We start from the raw sequence: 20809 nt of genomic DNA on the forward strand, positions 1-20809 counted from the left end.
GCAGCTCTCCATGCTACTCTATCCTGTGCAAGCTTCTTCATCTCCCAGTACCTACTGCAGCCTACGTCCTTCTGAATCTGCTTAGTGTATTCATCTCTTGGTCTCCCTCTACGATTTTTATCCTTCACGCTGCCCTCCAATACTAAATTGGTGATCCCTTGATGCCTCAGAACATGTCCTACCAACCGATCCCTTCTTCTAGTCAAGTTGTGCCACAAACTCCTCTTCTCCCCAATTCTATTCAATACCTCCTCATTAGTTATGTGATCTACCCATCTAATCTTCAGCATTCTTCTGTAGCATCACATTTTGAAAGCTTCTATTCTCTTCTAGTCCAAACTATTTATCGTCCATGTTTCACTTCCATACATGGCTACACTCCACACAAATACTTACAGAAACGTCTTCCCGACACTTAAATCAATACTCGATGTTAACAAATTTCTCTTCAGAAACGCCTTCCTTGCCATTGCCAGTCTACATTTTATATCCTCTCTACTTCGACCATCATCAGCTATTTTGCTCCCCAAATAGCAAAACTCCTTTACTACTTTAAGTGTCTCATTTCCTAATCTAATTCCCTCAGCATCACCCGACTTAATTCGACTACATTCCATTATCCTCGTTTTGCTTTTGTTGATGTTCATCTTATACCCTCCTTTCAAGACACTGTCCATTCCGTTCAGCTGCTCTTCCAAGTCAGCTTCATCTACATCTACATCTACATCTATACTCCACGAGCCACCTTACGGTGTGTGGCGGAGGGTACTTATTGTACCACTATCTGATCCCCCCTTCCCTGTTCCATTCACGAATTGTGCGTGGGAAGAACGACTGCTTGTAAGTCTCCGTATTTGCTCTAATTTCTCGGATCTTTTCGTTGTGATCATTACGCGAGATATATGTGGGCGGTAGTAATATGTTGCCCATCTCTTCCCGGAATGTGCTCTCTCGTAATTTCGATAATAAACCTCTCCGTATTGCGTAACGCCTTTCTTGAAGTGTCCGCCACTGGAGCTTGTTCAGCATCTCCGCAACGCTCTCGCGCTGACTAAATGTCCCCATGACGAATCGCGCTGCTTTTCGCTGGATCATGTCTATCTCTTCTATTAATCCAACCTGGTAAGGGTCCCATACTGATGAGCAATACTCAAGAATCGGACGAACAAGCGTTTTGTAAGCTACTTCTTTCGTCGATGAGTCACATTTTCTTAGAATTCTTCCTATGAATCTCAACCTGGCGCCTGCTTTTCCCACTATTTGTTTTATGTGATCATTCCACTTCAGATCGCTCCGGATAGTGACTCCTAAGTATTTTACGGTCGTTACCGCTTCCAATGATTTACCACCTATGGCATAATCGTACTGGAATGGATTTCTGCCCCTATGTATGCGCATTATATTACATTTATCTACGTTTAGGGAAAGCTGCCAGCTGTCGCACCATGCATTAATCCTCTGCAGGTCTTCCTGGAGTACGTACGAGTCTTCTGATGTTGCTACTTTCTTGTAGACAACCGTGTCATCTGCAAATAGCCTCACGGAGCTACCGATGTTGTCAACTAAGTTATTTATGTATATTGTAAACAATAAAGGTCCTATCACGCTTCCTTGCGGTACTCCCGAAATTACCTCTACATCTGCAGATTTTGAACCGTTAAGAATGACATGTTGTGTTCTTTCTTCTAGGAAATCCTGAATCCAATCACAAACCTGGTCCGATATTCCGTAAGCTCGTAATTTTTTCACTAAACGTAAGTGCGGAACCGTATCAAATGCCTTCCTGAAGTCCAGGAATACGGCATCAATCTGCTCGCCAGTGTCTACGGCACTGTGAATTTCTTGGGCAAATAGGGCGAGCTGAGTTTCACATGATCTCTGTTTGCGGAATCCATGTTGGTTATGATGAAGGAGATTTGTATTGTCTAAGAACGTCATAATACGAGAACACAAAACATGTTCCATTATTCTACAACAGATTGACGTAAGCGAAATAGGCCTATAATTATTCGCATCTGATTTATGACCCTTCTTGAAAATGGGAACGACCTGCGCTTTCTTCCAGTCGCTAGGTACTTTACGTTCTTCCAGCGATCTACGATAAATTGCTGATAGAAAGGGGGCAAGTTCTTTAGCATAATCACTGTAGAATCTTAAGGGTATCTCGTCTGGTCCGGATGCTTTTCCGCTACTAAGTGATAGCAGTTGTTTTTCAATTCCGATATCGTTTATTTCAATATTTTCCATTTTGGCGTCCGTGCGACGGCTGAAGTCAGGGACCGTGTTACGATTTTCCGCAGTGAAACAGTTTCGGAACACTGAATTCAGTATTTCTGCCTTTCTTCGGTCGTCCTCTGTTTCCGTGCCATCGTGGTCAACGAGTGACTGAATAGGGGATTTAGATCCGCTTACCGATTTTACATATGACCAAAACTTTTTAGGGTTCTTGTTTAGATTGTTTGCCAATGTTTTATGTTCGAATTCGTTGAATGCTTCTCTCATTGCTCTCTTTACGCTCTTTTTCGCTTCGTTCAGCTTTTCCTTATCAGCTATGATTCGACTACTCTTAAACCTATGATGAAGCTTTCTTTGTTTCCGTAGTACCTTTTGTACATGATTGTTATACCACGGTGGATCTTTCCCCTCGCTTTGGACCTTAGTCGGTACGAACTTATCTAAGGCGTACTGGACGATGTTTCTGAATTTTTTCCATTTTTGTTCCACATCCTCTTCCTCAGAAATGAACGTTTGATGGTGGTCACTCAGATATTCTGCGATTTGTGCCCTATCACTCTTGTTAAGCAAATATATTTTCCTTCCTTTCTTGGCATTTCTTATTACACTTGTAGTCATTGATGCAACCACTGACTTATGATCACTGGTACCCTCTTCTACATTCACGGAGTCGAAAAGTTCCGGTCATTTGTTGCTATGAGGTCTAAAACGTTAGCTTCACGAGTTGGTTCTCTAACTATCTGCTCGAAGTAATTCTCGGACAAGGCAGTCAGGATAATGTCACAAGAGTCTCTGTCCCTGGCTCCAGTTCTGATTGTGTGACTATCCCATTCTATACCTGGTAGATTGAAGTCTCCCCCTATTACAATAGTATGATCACGAAACTTCTTCACGACGTTCTGCAGGTTCTCTCTGAGGCGCTCAACTACTACGGTTGCTGATGCAGGTGGTCTATAGAAGCATCCGACTATCATATCTGACCCACCTTTGATATTTAGCTTAACCCAGATTATTTCACATTCGCGTTCGCTAATAACTTCACTGGATATTATTGAATTCTTTACTGCTATAAATACTCCTCCACCATTGGCGTTTATCCTATCCTTGTGGTATATATTCCATTCTGTGTCTAGGATTTCGTTACTGTTCACTTCCGGTTTTAACCAACTTTCCGTTCCTAATACTATATGCGCACTATTTCCTTCAATAAGAGATACCAATTCAGGAACCTTGCCCTGGATACTCCTGCAGTTTACCAATATTACGTTAACTTTTCCTGTTTTTGGTCTCTGAGGACGGACGTTCTTTATCAACGATGATAATGTCCTCTCTGGTAAGCCGTCAGGTATTTTATCGTTTCGCCCAAGGGGGGGGTCCCTCTAACTTAAAAAAACCCCCGTGTGCACGCCACACGTACTCTGCTACCCTAGTAGCTGCTTCCGGTGTGTAGTGCACGCCTGACCTGTCTAGGGGGGCCCTACAGTTCTCCACCCAATAACGGAGGTCGATGAATTTGCAACCATTATAGTCGCAGAGTCGTCTGAGCCTCTGGTTTAGACCCTCCACACGGCTCCAAACCAGAGGACCGCGATCGACTCTGGGCACTATGCTGTAGATATTAAGCTCAGCTTGCACTCCGCGTGCGATGCTGGTTGTCTTCACCAAATCAGCCAGCCGCCGGAAGGAACCAAGGATGGCCTCAGAACCCAAGCGGCAGGCGTCATTCGTTCCGACATGTGCTACTATCTGCAGCCGGTCACACCCAGTGCGTTCAATAGCTGCCGGAAGGGCCTCCTCCACATTACGGACGAGACCCCCCGGCAAGCACACCGAGTGCACACTGGCATTCTTCCCCGACCTACCCGCTATTTTCCTGAGGGGCTCCATAACCCGCCTAACGTTGGAGCTCCCTATAACTAATAGGCCCGCCCTCTGTGACTGTCGGGACCTTGCCGGAGAATCGGCCACTGGCCCAACAGGCGAGGCATCCTGTGGTGGCTCGGAAACGATGTCATCACCACTAGGAAGCACCCCGTACCTGTTGGAAAGGGGTAAGGCAGCTGCCACGCGGCCAGATCCCACCTTCGCCTTTCGGCCAGGCACGCGCGAGCCCACCACTGTCCGCCATTCACCCTGGAGTGATGGCTGACCGGTAAGATGCTCACTGCCGGAAGACGCAGCGACATCAGGGGTTCCATGTGATTCCAAGGCCACCGAAGTAGGCATAGGTCTCACCACAGTTGCCCCAACGCCACTACGAGCCAACGCCTGCGCCTCGAGCTCGATGAGCCTAACAGACAAAGCCTCCACCTGCCCCCGAAGAGTGGCCAATTCTCCTTGCGTCCGCTCACAACAACCACAGTCCCTACACATGGCTATGTTTACCCTACCCTATACGGTGACAAATTTCCAAGATAATCTTCTGATGAGCTACTCTGATAATCAAGAAACACTCACTGAAATACGAGACGCGAAAACTACGCTAGGTTTTCCCAGAAAAACTATTTAAAAGCTAAGCGCAGCAAATAAGTACAAAAACGCTTTATACAAACAGTACTCGCTGCTGCTGGTGCTCTCGCTCTGGCTGTCACAAGACAACTGCTGATTCAAGTGACTAGTGGCTAACGGCCGCGAAACAAACAAAAGACGGTTTTAGGGCGCTTTCTGTTCTAAACGATCAAGAAAACACTAAGAAATCTAACACGAAAACTACGTAAAGTTTTATCAGGAACTGTTAGTTACTATGCAAAGCAGATAAACACAAATAGAATCCCTTCCTTAGTGGAAGGTCGTAAACAAAATGCAAAATAAACGCTTTATACAAACAGTACTCGCTGCTGCTGGTGCTCTCGCTCTGGCTGTCACAAGACAACTCATAAGGCCAGCTCAATCTGACGCACTTCCACGGCCTCTTTCATTAGCCGTGGGCGTCTCAATTATACTCAGCTGTGGCCAGTAAATTATTTGCGGTGCAACACGCCTTCCTCCTTCAACAGATCCAGACCTCTGGATCCAGCTTATGGAAAGTCTGCAGTTGACAATTATACACTCCTAGACAAAAAAAGATGCACTGTGAAGGAACAGTTTCAGAAAAATCGTATGATTTATTGAAGAGAGAAAGCTTGATTTATTCAAGAGAAAAAGCTTTACAACTGATCAAGTCAATAATATATTGGTCCAACTCTGAACCTTATGCAATCAGTTATTGTTATGGGACACAACACAAACGAAGACTAGTTTGTATATTCCGTTTATTGGTAGAATACAACACCAGACAGCACAATGTACAATCATGGAACTGCTCAGAAGCGATACAAGGTCAGTAGTTTAACAATGTCCAAATCTTGAGGGCTGCATGTTCAGCAATAGTTTTCAGCACGGCATTGACTGAATCCAGGAGGCCCACGTCGGCATAAATATAGATAAGTGTAGATGTACTGATGTTGGTGACGCTAGTTTTCAGTCGGCGCACTCAGCCGGTGTTGCTGACTCGCGTTGGAGGCCGACAGTGGCGCCTCTGGTGTCGATCCTTGCATCTGCAGCTAGTGAGTGACCTTAGCTCAGTGCATCGAGTGCCGTGTGATGTGTCGGCGCAGTGTGCGGATCTGCAGCGAGGGGGACGGCAAAAGACAGTGGTAATTGTGGGTTTACCACAGTTATTCACCTTGGCGTTGATTGACAGAGATGTCGACTGTCTTCCTGAAGGCATCGTGCCAAATTATGTCTGATTTGCGCATTAGATCCAAGCGTTCTCATGTGGGGAGGGATCAGTCGACCTTCCTGGCCAAGGTATGATGTGGCAAGCACGAGGACAAGAAGTAGAAACTCTTGCCGCAAGTGGGCGGGCATTATTTTGCTTAAATGTAAGCCGAGAATACCTATCTTGGAGGGCAACAAAATGTGGCGTAGAATATTGTTGAAGTACTGCTGTGCTGTAAGGGCGCTGAGGATGGTCACCAAAGCCGCTCTCTTATGAAAGGAAATGGCACTCCAAACCATCACTCCTGGTTATTGGGCCATATGGCGGGTGACAGCCAGGTTGGTAGTGCACCACTGTCCGAGGCTTCTCCACCACGTCTTCGCTGGTCATTAGGGTTCAGTTCGAACCCTGACTGTCACCCGCCATACGTCCTGACGACCAGAGGTGGTGGTGTGGCATTCTATTTCTTTTCATAGCTGGGACCCTTTGGTTGTCATGTGCGGCACTTTTACAGCACAGTGCTGTGTCGACGATATTATATGAGCCGTTTTGTTGCTCTTCATGGCAAGCCATCCTGGGCTGACATTTCAGCAAGATAGTGCCCCCTTGCACAAAAGTCAATATCAAACTGAATAACTTCTTTGCAAAAAAATGGCTCTGAGCACTATGGGACTTAACATCTATGGTCATCAGTCCCCTAGAACTTAGAACTACTTAAACCTTACTAACCTAAGGACATCACACACATCCATGCCCGAGGCAGGATTCAAACCTGCGACCGTAGCAGTCGGACTGAGCGCCTAGAACCACTTCTTTGCATAAGGTCCAGAGGTGGACCAACACGTTATTGACTTGCTCAGTTTGTGAAGCTCTTACTCTTGAATAAATTGTTCAGTATTTCTGAAACTGTAATCATTTGTTTGTTTGTATACATATAACATATCTACCGATTTCCGTCCCGATTTTTTAAAGAGTGTATAAAGTACTGTCATTTTCCTAGTTTGCTCTTTTACACTAGTTAAGTTTAAACCGCAGTATTTATTGGCTGTTTCTTAAACATTGTTCTGCATCATGCTTTACAAACTAGTATAATTAATGTACCAAATTATCTTTCCCTCTCTAATTCCTCAGCAATCAGTCAACACTTTCGCTCAATTCTTTTTCGTGTAGTATTTTCCTTGTTTATCAGGCTGCTTCTTACCTAATTCTGACTTAACTAATCATGGCTTGGCACAGGTAACCCAATCTACTTCTCCCATTTCCACATAACATCACCCTATTGGATCGTCATTTAATAGAATTATGAAATAAAATTACCAAAACTACTCCTTCTCTGACGATTCCTTTAACACATCGTTTCACAGAAAACGATTCCTTCATTTGCTTCTCGTGTTTCACTTTTTCTTCTCGTCTGTCAGGTAGTTTCTTTAGTCACTGTTTTGACACATCATTTGGAACATTGCCTTGTAAACAAAAGTTATCCTTGCATTCCCTCAGAAAACACATACTTAAAACTGTGCTCATACTGACACTACATTCAGCACTGCCACTCGCGATACACTGGTCTGTAGTTCCAATTCTTCCCTGTGCTTTAACACTAATTACAGACCGACCTACCTCTTCTAGTACAATGCTTCCTTACGCATTTTCTTACCAAAACCAAGTTCTTTTTATGGCGTGCATTGAATTTCAACAATTTCGTACGTAGTTTAGACGATTCTGCTCTCATGCTCGGCGGACCTCGTGTCCCTGTATCACATGCAGTCGGCTTCCTCGGCTGCAACAATGCCTCCCAGAGTTTGACGGTGCGCTATCGAAGAACAGTTACACGACGTTTTTTCTCACCATTAGTACCTATAACATTGCGAGTATCATCAAATTTACAAACCTCCTGATTCAGGTACACATTCCTAAAAGGATTCGGCCTTGTTGGCCCTATCACTAACCTTGCAAGTTCAGAAATCTTACTCTTCCTCCCTCCCGCCCCCTTCTGAGGGGGCGGCACCATCACAGGTGGCGACGAATCAGCGTCCTTCGGCAATAAATGTGTCTGTACTACATTATTATCGACAACATTCGCAACCTACTTAACGTCATCAATAGGTCCCTGTGCATCCTTCGCAGTATCTACAACAAATTACCGTTAGCAGTAACACCCTGCTCGACACAAAAATCAATGGCACGTGTTCGTCCCTCTACATCTGGCCCAGGCTCCACGGCCTTTAAACAGCACCCATTATCACTCAGTGGCGTAGATAGTACGGCACCAAAGTCAATGTCACCCTTGTTGGTATCCACAAATTAATTTACTTCAGTACAGCACGCACTTACTTCGTCTGGCACTACACCTGATTAACACTTTACATTTTCGCAAGATATTGGAGTTAATAATTCTACATTACTCTCCTTAACTTCTGCAATATTGGTACTTTGCGCACGAAGTTAACTCATACTGCTAACTTCTTTCTCCTTATGTAGTGCTTCCTACTTCTTTCGTAATCTCTCATGCTCCATTAAAATCCCAATATTCTTTATTGCTGGCGTTATCAGCTCACCAAGCGTCAGATTCCAGTCGCATTTTCTCCACTTCTTTCGAGTAACTGTGCTACTCCAATCTTGTTTCCTTCCATTCTCAACTTGTACTTTCTCTGCTATATCTGACTGGTCTGATTACACAGCCTTTAATTGCTTAGATAATTATATTCCCATTGTATGCTTTCAATCGAGGTACTTGGGCTGGTCCGGGGTAGTCCCCTGTGCTAACGACATGGTTGACCTTCCATCAGTTACACAAATAACAACAAACTATAAGCGGGCAGTATAGAACAATGATGAGGACACTAAAATAGACTACTAACACAGCATTTCTTATCGTAAATTTATCTTCTGCCTGACTGGATACTCCTATGACCTTACATACTTAACACAATGAGCCTTATCCCCAGTTCAGAACCAAATAAAATGCCCATTCCAATCGGCACAAACTAATACTTTTTTACAATTCCCAGAAGACTGAGTTCACTTTCCTCAGACTGCACATCTAATTACAATTAAACACCTGGCGAAAACCCACTGGCTGTCCATGACCATTGCAGTCAAACAAAAACACAAAACAAACATTGCACTCACCATACTAAGTGTTGATGATGCTCATCTGTAGTAGTATATCTCCTCCAGGGATGGTGGCCAGTGAGGTTCCTGTGTCATCAAAATGTAGAGGTGACAGACCCTTCTGACGCTACTCATTGAGACTGCAGACGTGGTCCTGGACCTAGATGCAGTCGTCAGTCACTTCTGGTACCACTTATTTGGGTCGGTGGCTGCTGAAACTGGGTTTGTAGAGGTAGGATTTCAGTGGTCCACCACCCTGGGCGGGTATCAGTTGAGCAGTGCGTGGATCGTCCAAAAAAATTATCATAAAAACGTCGTTGTTAAAACATTCCATTACATTTAATCAAATATAGTAGTCATGATGATGGAGAAGTCAGCTTCCCCTGGACATAAGCTGTACATGGCCTGCAAGGAGGCGCAGCCATCAGCTGATGACCTGACAGCCTTCAGTGTCATGTTGCTAGCAGGTGACGGTGAGAGTAAGGATGCTGATGGCAGCAGCAGGTAATAACTCGTAACGCACACTAGAGACTGCCTGGCAGAATCATGCCATGGTTGGGATGGCTCATGGCAGCAGCAGTGTCCGCAGTGATACCTGAGTAGAGCCAGGAAGCAAAGAGTTTCCACACACACACACACACACACACACACACACACACACACACACACACACACACAATGGTGACTGAACGGCTGCACAACCCCGAGTTTGAACAGTGGACCTCCAGGGGTAGGAGGTGCGGCTGTGGTAGGCACACAGGTGCCCACTAGTTGGAAGCCACTAAGCACACATCATTCGACTCAGGACGAGGAACAGCGCCACAGTTAGCAGCAGCAAAGTCTGCAGCTGCAGACTGGTTGATCTGTGTCTACTCATAAACTTACAGACTGTCGTATGTCCCCCCTCAGAGCTGGTAGACTACCATACCTCTGACTATAAATAAGGAATATTTATATGGGCTTGGACCACCCTTGTTTTGCTAAAGCATCTATGTCTCTCAAAGTCACCATAACAGGACCATACCTTAGACATGAGCAATCAGTTCACCTACAGCACAGTAGTTTTGCTTTTCTGCTGCATCAGTGATGTCATGAATCTGGTACCTCTGCTGTGCCGGGCTGCGTCGTAATTGCTGGGCAACTACTGAAAGTACCTGCAAAGGTAGCCCAAAATGTAACATCGCCTGGCTGCCCCAAACACCCATTTCTACTACCTCTTGCATTGACAGTGGAAGATGTCTCAGTTTTACTCAGCCATGCCTAGTAAATTATTTGTGGTGCAACAATATCAGTTTGTATTAAATAACAGTATTTCCTGATGGTATACTTACAAGTAATCAATCAAACTATTTTCAGACATTTATGTCATAATTATTCTGATCATACAATTTTTGTTATTTAATGAAGTCCATGTACATCTATGATAATCATATCTAACTTAGCAGGCAACTGATACATTTATTATAGAATGTGTTTATATTTTTGTGACTATTGGTACTGAAAGCTTAAATAATTCAATTTTGTCATTCAGTTGAAGATATTTTCAGACACTGCCAACTTTTCTGTGTAATTGAACATGATTTCATTGTTTCCATTTGTTTCTTTTGTACTAATAGAGAGCTGGCAATACTTCAGCTAATATTTGTGTATGCAGTACTTAGGAACATTAAGAAAGTACCTTTCACTGACATATAAGTTTTTCATTGTTATTTTATGTAAATTTAGTCCATCCTGCAGAAGAGAGATTTACCTTATTTGCTATAATGCCATTTGAAATCTAGTGCCAAATGCATATCATTATATTTCACAAAGTTAAAAACATTTATCAAATACTGACTGAGTTTCAATTAAAATTTAAGGCTTGAGGAAATTTTTTAGTACTGTATATAATTACCTGTCTACATTCCATAAAAATTCTGTTTCTAAGAAGTTCTAGCTGTAATTCCATTCTTACACTGCCAAGCATTTGAAATTCTTTTTCAACATTCTCAATGTTTATTTATCTATAATATTACTGAGTTTCATTAGTTTGCAGCATGTTTGCATGGTAGAACTTATTCATCTTTCCTTGTCAGGTCCAGCTTATATTTATTTTAAAAGCCTTTCTAAACAAGAAAAACTGGTAGTAGAAGAACAGCAACTGTGATGAAATTGTACTATTTAATACTGACGAAAATATTGTTAGGTTTAAAATTGTCCAACCCCTCTCTTCCTTTATTGTCTGGTTATAGATGTGATGGAGTTGGCACTTGTGTCATTTTGTATGTTTTCAACAAAAGAAATTCTGTTTTAGGGAAAGAGGAAGAGAGGCAAATGTTTCAACAAATGCAAGCAATGGCACAGAAACAGGTGGATAACATTTTGTGGCGTAATATACAGTACATTGTTTATTAGTTTTCACCCTGAGTTTTAGTTCTTTTATTTTCAGATGTTAATGAGCACTTGCACATCATAATAGTATTTTAAGTTTCATTTCATTTTATTTTATAGCTGTTATATAAATTTAATGTGGTAATAATTTTTTGTTTACTGCATATTCTAATGTGTTCAGTGGCAGAGACATCCAACAGTAGCATTTCATACCCAAATTTTACATCTTGTCAGGAAGGTGATTGGATTTTGGTAACAGTAGACATCAGGAAGTTAAAACTTAATTTTATTTTAGTTTTGTGAGCTATGACACTCCACACTGTAACTACAGTGATAAATTTTAGTGGAAACACATAAAACATATCCACTTAAAGAAAATGTGAAGATAAGAAAATATGATAAGCTTATAGGACAGAATTTTCTTAAGCCCCTGTAGAGAGGAATTATTGTAACTCTATTTAGAGTAACAATAATTGATATGTATATAAACACAGTAATTAAAAAATACATATGACAGTAAGATATTAGAAACATAACTACATCAAATACAGATTAGTATATTTATACCACTGATGTCTTTTCTAAGAGACAGAATATTACTTTATTATTGTATATTTCTTTCTTTTACGTCATGTTCCAAGAATTCTATGAAATTATTAGGCAAAACACGAAATTTTTGTTTATGCTGCTTACTTTCAACATCTTCACACATCATTTTCTTGCATAGATAATTTTTTGTAAAGTTAATTTATAGAATTTACTGATTCTTTTAAGTTGCCTTTTATATTTATTTGCTGATTTTTGAATTTTATGGACATCAGACAACTTTGCATAATCCTAGATTATTTCTACTCAGACGTTATGCTATAGCATTGTGTTGTTAAATTGGCAAGTTATCGTAGTGTTTTTCATTAGTTTCACCTTCTTTGACAGGATATTTTATGGAATCTTGAAAGATAGAGGTTGAAAAAAATGAGTTTAAGAATTTATGGTTACAATATCCAGTTATTCATATGCAATGGGTGAAGTCAGTATTTGCTGATTTCATTGCTAGGTGTTAATAAAACAAATAATTTTCCCTTCATAATATATGTATCTCAGACAAGTATTCTGATTGCTTGTATGTCACATGAATGTTAATTGTAACATTGAACCTTGTTTAATATATGCTGTAGCAATTGTTTTTATTTTTGGTATTAAGGCTTCTTTCGAACATGAAATGTTTTTTCATGTTCTGTTAAGCAGATTCATTTCAGCTGTGTTTCGTGCAGTATAGAAGAAACAAAACTGCATGGGTTAGAGCAAGATTGTTAGGCTTCATTGGGAGGGTACCAGACGTCACATTTCCGTAGGTATATCCTCGGCATTCCCCTGGCGGGACTGGGGAAAGGTGCGAAAGCCTGCAGTCAGGACAACTTTCTGCATCGGCAATCGTATTCGGGCCTGCCGAATACAGAGCAGGATCCGCTTCGGCACTCTGCTCAACCGGAAGGTACTGCCAGCAAACAATGGGGTACTACTGGTTGGATGTCTGTGCCCTGCGACCTCACTGTCCATAGCAACCACGCTTGTGTAGAAGAGCCCTGCACCCAACTTCAGCGCTGTTGCTCACTGTCATCTCTTTTATTTTTCTGTCCCTGCTGCCCGCCACTGCATACACCTGATTTGTGTTGTTTACGTTGCTTTGAATGTTTTGTAGGTGGTAAAATGCTAGATGGAGACAGGGAGTCATTTGAATCCCTCCAGGCCAGGCTGATAGAGAGTGAGGATAAAATTCGGCACTATGAGAATCTTGTGAGGAATCGAGACCAGGAACTCAGTAAGACTAAGAGAGTGAGTACGTCGATAATGTTGGAAAAATTTGTTGTAACAGTTCTTTGAACTGACACAGATCCTGGTCAGGATGTTGTAACCTGCCAGCACGGGTGTCAGAAGTGCAATGTTTACTAACCCTAATGGACGTGACTGGCTGCCTGTGAATGTTTTGCAAGTCTGTTGGCCCGATCTGTTACTGTATGTAAAACGTTTCACAACTGATGGCAATTTCTTCTCTTAACACTGCTTCTGTGTTTGAATTGTGTCTTTTAGTTGACTGGCATATTACCCCTCTATGCCAGACTAGTTCATTGTGTTGCATAGATAAAGAATTATCCACATTTAATGAATTATTTATGCTTTATGCTGCCATTAACTTCGAAAATACGCTAAAGTAATGTACATTCCCATTGCTCCTTCCCTATTGCTTTGTCTTGTGGGGCATGAAAATTAATGTGTGTGGTATTTCTACTGCCAGCAGGATTCATCATTCATAAGCCAGCTCTGTCCTTTCGTTCAACAGTTTTCAGTGAGGCCCTGTTTATACCTCTATTAATTATTATTTAATTCAATTAACATGCAAAATGTTCGTGTTGCAAAGGGTTAGTTAAACAAAAGTACTACTGAAATCTGTTTTTTTTTTCATTTCGGCCTGTCGTTTCCTGCTCTTGATACCTTGAATTCAAGCATAAATTGTTGGTGATCACAAATAAATCCAGCACGCATGCAGAAGGAAGAGGCAGCTCCTTAAATGTTTGGTATGTGTAATAAAAAGATGAAATTTTTCGAAAACTATATATTTCTGATCAAGAGTAAGTGTTCTCAAACTGCAACTAAAAAGCTGGCCAAATTTTAGCAGTAGCAGTAGTTAGAAGAAAATCACATTTTGTTGTTTATGTGCACCATCCTCTCTAGAACTTCTACTGTAAATGACTAAAAAAGCTTGAAGTGTTTACTCTGCACTAATTTTGTACATAAAGCTGGATTTTTTATTGTTATGTTACAATAATTTCCAAAAAATAGATTTTCCTTCTTTCAGTTAAGAGTAAAATTTACTGTATCTAAAAATGATTCATATGAAAGTACTAACTGAAAATACAGAAACTAGAGAGTTATTGACTGGTTGCTGATTATGTTTTACATATGATAAGAAAAACTGAAACAGCATAAGTATTGTTATCTAAACAGTCATACAGTAAATAGAGTCTGACACTGTGATTCTTACAATTTATTACAAAATTCAGATAACTAAATGAAATATCATGTAACACATTACAGAAAAACCAGATGTAGAAATACTCTTTGTAGGTAACGTCGAGTGATATTAAATTCATATTTTTTTAGGCAGTGAAACTTTCATGGGCGTATTGAATAATATTTCATTATTGACTTACATCTTAAAATCTTAGTAAGTTTGCAATACTTCAGAAATCCATTATCTTTACAACTTGTTCTAATTTGCAGGATCCTAACATCATAAATAATTGAATTAGCTTGTTTGTGACTTTTTCAAATAGTTTAAAAGTTACTGCTATATGGTTTCTATAGCTCAGTATTACCTAAAAATACATTGTACGAGAATAAATGTACAAAATGGAACTTCTTAACAGGTATAAATACTTTCACGTAATGGAATTTCTGATATGGATGGCAGTGGAAATTTTTACAAAAGTCTGTCATGGAACATACCGATGGTCACAGCCTTAAGACTATTTGTCCTTTCGAATAACTACAATAGCTGCACCATATTACAAATGCAAGTGCACTTTTAATTTCTGGGGATATGAGAAACAAGTAGTGAACTGAAGAACATGGTGTAAAAATACAATCCTGTTGAGAAAGGATGAGTTACGCACTTCAAAGAGACACAGTATCTCATTTTACTATTGAAATTGATAGCAAGGGAAAATTTACTTTTCAGTACTATAATCAAGTATTAAGGTTAAGTAGTATGGACTCCAGATTGATTTATTAAAGGAAAAAGTACAGAATGAAAAATCATCTTCAGTTACTTAAAAATTACCGAGCTCAAGGTGGCGCAGTGGTTAGCACAATGGACTCGCATTAGGGAGGACGACGGTTCAATCCTGCGTCCGGCCATCCTGATTATAGTTTTCTGTGATTTCCCTAAATCGCTCCAGGCAGTTCCGGCATGGTTCCTTTGAAAGGGCACGGCTGACTTCCTTCCCTAATCTGATGAGACCGATGACCTTGCTGTCTGGTCTACTCCCCCAAACAACTCAGCCCTCCCTCCAACTTAAAAATTTTAGTGCATTTATCAATTGCTTCTGCATTTCATCATCATCATCATCATCATTTATTGCCTTATCGGGCCTTTAAGGCCTACAGCAAGAAGAACAAAAGGAAAAGTAAAGACAAAAGACTTACAAAAGTACTCTATACAGTAGTAAAAGTTACATATGTACATTACAGCTTAAAGAAGAAACGAAAAAATAAACAGGGCATTCAATCAAAGGTTTAAAAGGCAAGAGGGATACATTACAAAAAAAAAAAAAAAAAAAAAAAAAAAAAAAAAAAAAAAAAACACACACGCAGTGTCTGTCAATTACACGAGAGGAGGGAGCTGTTGCAGATGGCAGTCCATCTCATCCGGTCGTTGGCGTCCTCCTCCACGGCTGCTGGTTCCACTTCTTTCAGGATCGTTGTTATCCTATCCTTCCATCGAGTTCTTGGGCGTCCTCTAGGGCGTTTTCCTGTGGGTTGAGAGTGGAGGACTCTGTTTGGAAGGGATCCGTCTGCCCGTAGCATTTAATCTATTTATTAAATTTGAACTTATTACATAGGTCTTTGCAATAATATCCACATTAAACTACACAGCTGAATAGTGTTAATTGTCAGTTGTTTTATAAAATGCTGTAAAATAATTAATACATTGTTATGTTTTACTAAGCTACAAAATTACCATCTTAGAGTCTTGTGATAACAGGTCTGTTATTGTTTTCACAAGAAAAATAATTTTTGAAGTTATTATCAGCTATATAATTTCATTAAAAATAGTCAATGAAAAAACATGTAATTAAAGCAACAGCTTCTAATGGATGTGTTTAAGATGCTGAGATATTACAAGGATTTCTTTGAAATATGCAACTGAAACAAAACCAATAGCTATACAGAAGCAATTATTAACATAATTTGCATATAGTTTGAAAGACTAAACCATAAAATTAGTCATTTTATGGAACTCTCTTTCTGGATAATCACTGACACAAAGGTTTTACTTTATAACTTTCACAATTAAAAAGCATATCACATGTAACTGAATTAAAATAACTTTGTTATTGATAATTGGCATTGACAGGGTTCATAGTTGTCAACTTGTGTATGGCATATGACATACTTAGTATTCATCAGATACGTGGACTATAAATGAAAAGAAAATTTGCATTCAGATTTGTTGCTGATATCTTTATTGTAGCGTAATTACTGGTTTACAGCTAAACAAGGGCCACATTATAAGTGGTGACCTACAAGCTGTAAAGATTATAAACCAACGAAGAATAACCCAACAGCAGATGCACGGCACTCAAATCAGAATTATGAAATTGCCAGCACATTATTTACAACAGCAGTTATTGACTGTTCATCACGAAAAAACTGTCACACTGCGTATAACAAGACAAAATGCCTTCAGAGACGTATGAGAATATGTATCTAAGGCACTTCTAAACAAAATGAGAAGAAAACTGTTAATGCGCTGTTAACTGTCACTGTAAACATAAGAGGAAATCTGCAAGGAATGGTAAGGAAGCTTTGGGCACAGCATGACTCAGCTCACCTCCCATAATAGAAAATCTTACTCCCGACTAGGCAGCTTTAAAACAAGTTTATTTGTAATGTTTGTATGCAACAATAAACTGCACTGCACATGACATATGAAATAAGTTTTCATTATATACTGGCAGCTCTTGAAATTATATGCTGTTTGTTTTTTAATTTCGAAGCATCATCATAACTATGACTAATAACGAAAAAATTAGCAGTTCATTGTCTAGCTTTGTTTATTGCAAAGAATGTAGTTTTCTTTCGAACGGTTTGTTAACGTCATTTAAAAGCAACTGCACAGCGAAGAAAACTCACAAATCTAAAAACAGCGGTTTATAATCGCGTAGCAAAAATACAGCATGCACTTGAAGAACTATTTTGAAACATCTGTTTCAGTTACAGACAAATATTTTTACAGAGGCACTGCATACGACGCACACTCGATCAATAAGCTGCTCTCCACTTCCATTCCATTGTATTCCACAAAGCCATAAGCCCCTATGTGCGTAGTGGAGACATTGTATTGTGCAGAGATTTGCCCGTGTGTTCGGAGCCTTAAGGCATAACGCAAAAAAGCCTGAGAAAGGTACGACAAACAAGCGAAGCACATGTGGAGCCCAAGAAATAGATATAATGGATATCCTCTGCCACATAATTTGCTAAAATATCAATTACGAAGTTATTTTAATCAAAATTTAGTGAATATGGAAATTGGCAAGCTATATTCTTCTTTGGCTTGAAAATAACAATTTGCAGTAATTTAAAAGAAAATTTCTTGTTCATATTGTTACACGTCCATCTAATTATGAATTGTGTGTTAACTCTTTACTTGATGCGAAAGTATGAAGAAATTTTTGACGCAGTTTCAACAGAAATATAATTTGATTTCAAGCATAGAAAATGAAACGAAAATTGGCTAAAGGTATTAAGATGTGGAATGAGTGGGTAAGCTAAAATCATATCTCGGGAACATAAATTATTCAAGTTTCTTGAAACGAATCAAGTTATGTGTAATTTAATTAAAGGGACAACTGATTTGCTATTCTGTTTCTCTCTCTCTCTCTGTCCATCTGTCTCTTTCACTTATTAGTCTTTATTTTCTGTTCATAATGTAAAGGATGTCATACTGCAAACGAAAAGTGGAAACTACAGAACAAAATGTGTGCCGGGATGAAATGTTTAGCTGTTCCACAAGGAACTTTCTATTGAGGATGGTGCAAGCTAAAAATGTTGACAAAATTCTGAGTGCAGCCTTCTTTTAATGAATGATGTATATTTTGCTTGCTAATTCAGGAATTAAAGGCCACGAATGAGACACTTAGAGCCCTTCAGATCCAGTTAGAGAAAGCTTACAGTCAAAATTCCAGCGGTCCCTCTAACAGTACCCTGACTGCCATTCTGGAAACGAAGGACGCTCGAATTGCGACCTTGGAGAAGGAGGTGTGCCTCCTCGAGAAAGAGCTGGATAGGCTGCGCGAGGCGGGGGCGGGGGCGGGGGTGGTGGCTCGACTCTCCCCCCTCCCCCCCGCAATGTCCGAGCACGACAAGTCAGAGTTTAGCATTAAGCGGCAAGTAAGTCAGCACAGGGACGCCCACCACTACTCTGTACAGCATCTCTGACTACATATCTTTTCTTTTCTTTTGCATTGGAATTTGTCTTTGTTTTGAAATTATTACGGCCATGGCATCTTATGATTTTCTTTTCCTTTTTAGATGTATGTCAGGAAAATTAAACACAGACGGCTGATATATTTTGGGAACGGCTACAGCATCGTGTAGTGTTGTCTGGTGGTCTGGTGTTGTGTTTTACTTTTTATTTCCTCCCTCCTCCACGATGAACAGCGGAACGGAATCGGCCGAAACAAATTTGACACCTCTTTTTCTTATAAATACTAATTAATAAGAAAGTCAAGTTCCGCGTCGGCTCCATTTAAGAGGACGACGCTTTTCAATATGTGCGGGAAGTGCGTGTTAAGTAAACGACAGACCGTTTTTTAGCTGGTCTGATGTTGCCAACATATATGTCGAATTTGTTTGTGTGCTCGTCTTTGTTCATCAGTGACAAACTTCCTGATCTGTGTTTCACTTTCTGCTCTCGCCAAACTGTTGGTGACGGCCTCACAGCTTCTAGTGACTTTTTGGAGAGACAAAAACTAACATTTTACCACCTTCATTATGCTGTCCTATATTTCTGTCTGAGTTTTCCGTTTCTCCAGTACAGCATGGCCTGCCAGGATATGACGCATGCGTTCGTTACCCCGTCACGTAGACTAGGTAGCCTGTAGTATAGAGTAAGTCTTGTTTGTGATTTGAACTAATACTGGCTTTTACAGGAAAACACGGCTTTGCCCTCACTGTCGGAATGCCTTGGTGTATTTGTTACTGTCGTTGTGAGAATATGTATTTCCAGGAATGAACTTTACAGCAGTTACTAAACGGATTCACTCAGCATGACTTTGACAAGCTCGTGTTCAAGTCTACACTTAATTTCTGCAATCAAAGACAAGTAAATGAAGGAAAGTAACGAATGGGGTAATTCCACTTCTGTGATGTGCATGCCAAGCTCTTGTGCTGCCGCCTACTTCGAATTTATAAATGCTACGTAGGCCAGTGAGTTTGCATTTTTGAAAAACTAATCCTTTTTTGCGCTTACTTGAGCAATGTTCCCTCTACAGTGTCTTTTTTTACAGCGCTTTTGGTAAACTAATAGGAATTAGTGCAGTATTGTAAATGTCTGCATCACGCATCATTCTAACCATTTTCTCATATCTTCATGCCTATGCTTATGTATGCAAATCTAGTTTTAACAAATAGAATCCTTATGGGTGTTGCTTCTGGAGAAACGACTTTTCATACAGTGGTGTCAGAAGGAAACTATTTTCATTGTAAAGTGGTAATGAAATTAGAAAAAAAGATTGTACACATAGTAGTTACTAAAAATTTTAAATTAAGGCATATGAGTTAAGTATAAAGTGTATTTTCTACTCATTAATGATTTAACCTAATGCTGCTTAAAGGAGAATTTGTTCATAGATTTGTCACAGTCCAGCGCTATTAGTAAATTATGTAGCTCATCAATTTTTCAAGTGACTTATTTTTACTCAGATTTTCCATTCTAATCTAGGTTTCAGATTGATATTTTCGTTGTCTGCGTTTGGGGAAATAGACAATATTCATAAATTCGAAATCAACTAAATGCATAACTTACTGGGCACTTTTCTGTAAATTACTTGAACGCCTCCATTACGACAGTTTTTATTTACTTATACCAGCGTGGAGTATCCGTTAACAAATAAATTACAGATAAATATTTTGCCGTAAATGAAAATCTAGCACCCCTCTTTAACCTACCAGTTTTCTTTGTATTCACTGAAACGCACATTTGCAGCCGTTTTGAGCACTAATATCAAGTTCTCATGATTAATATAGTTATTATTACGTATGCAAAAGAGAATTGCGGATGCTATAGTTGTGAGAGCCCGGACGAGAAAAACGTGCAGAGAGTTTTAGAAGGGTTGATACAATGCTAAGGGGTAAATACGAAACAGGAATTAACACAAAAAATGTGATAGGGTGGTTCCAGGAATCAAAAAGTAAGTATTAAAATTAAAGGGAATAAAATAAAATAAAATAAACGAGACCGTACAAATACGTAGGTGGTAAGATAACTGAAGATGGAAGGAACAGAGAACGCATAAAACGATGAATAAGAGAATCAAAAACAATGTTTATTAAAAAAAAGGATATGTGGTTTGCTCAAACAGTACAAATATCGAAGTGATGGGAAACCTGATA

At 40.0% G+C, this 20809-nt stretch overlaps 1 protein-coding gene across 3 annotated transcripts in view; it reads left to right on the forward strand.

Annotated features, from left to right (window-relative positions):
- The window catches only part of LOC126191061 (centrosome-associated protein CEP250-like), a 462550-nt gene that overhangs the window by 272219 nt on the left and 169522 nt on the right, over nt 1-20809 (forward strand). For 2 of the 3 annotated variants that reach the window (XM_049931775.1, XM_049931778.1), the window contains exon 4: nt 13116-13249. In XM_049931775.1, the coding sequence (XP_049787732.1) occupies nt 13116-13249 (134 nt within the window). Of the gene's footprint in view, nt 1-11339; nt 11396-13115; nt 13250-20809 lie in introns of all 3 variants that reach the window. The other variant, XM_049931777.1, reaches the window with a different exon arrangement.

This window comes from Schistocerca cancellata, chromosome 6 (genome assembly GCF_023864275.1).
Source record: "Schistocerca cancellata isolate TAMUIC-IGC-003103 chromosome 6, iqSchCanc2.1, whole genome shotgun sequence".
In the NCBI taxonomy this organism is placed as follows: domain Eukaryota; kingdom Metazoa; phylum Arthropoda; class Insecta; order Orthoptera; family Acrididae; genus Schistocerca; species Schistocerca cancellata.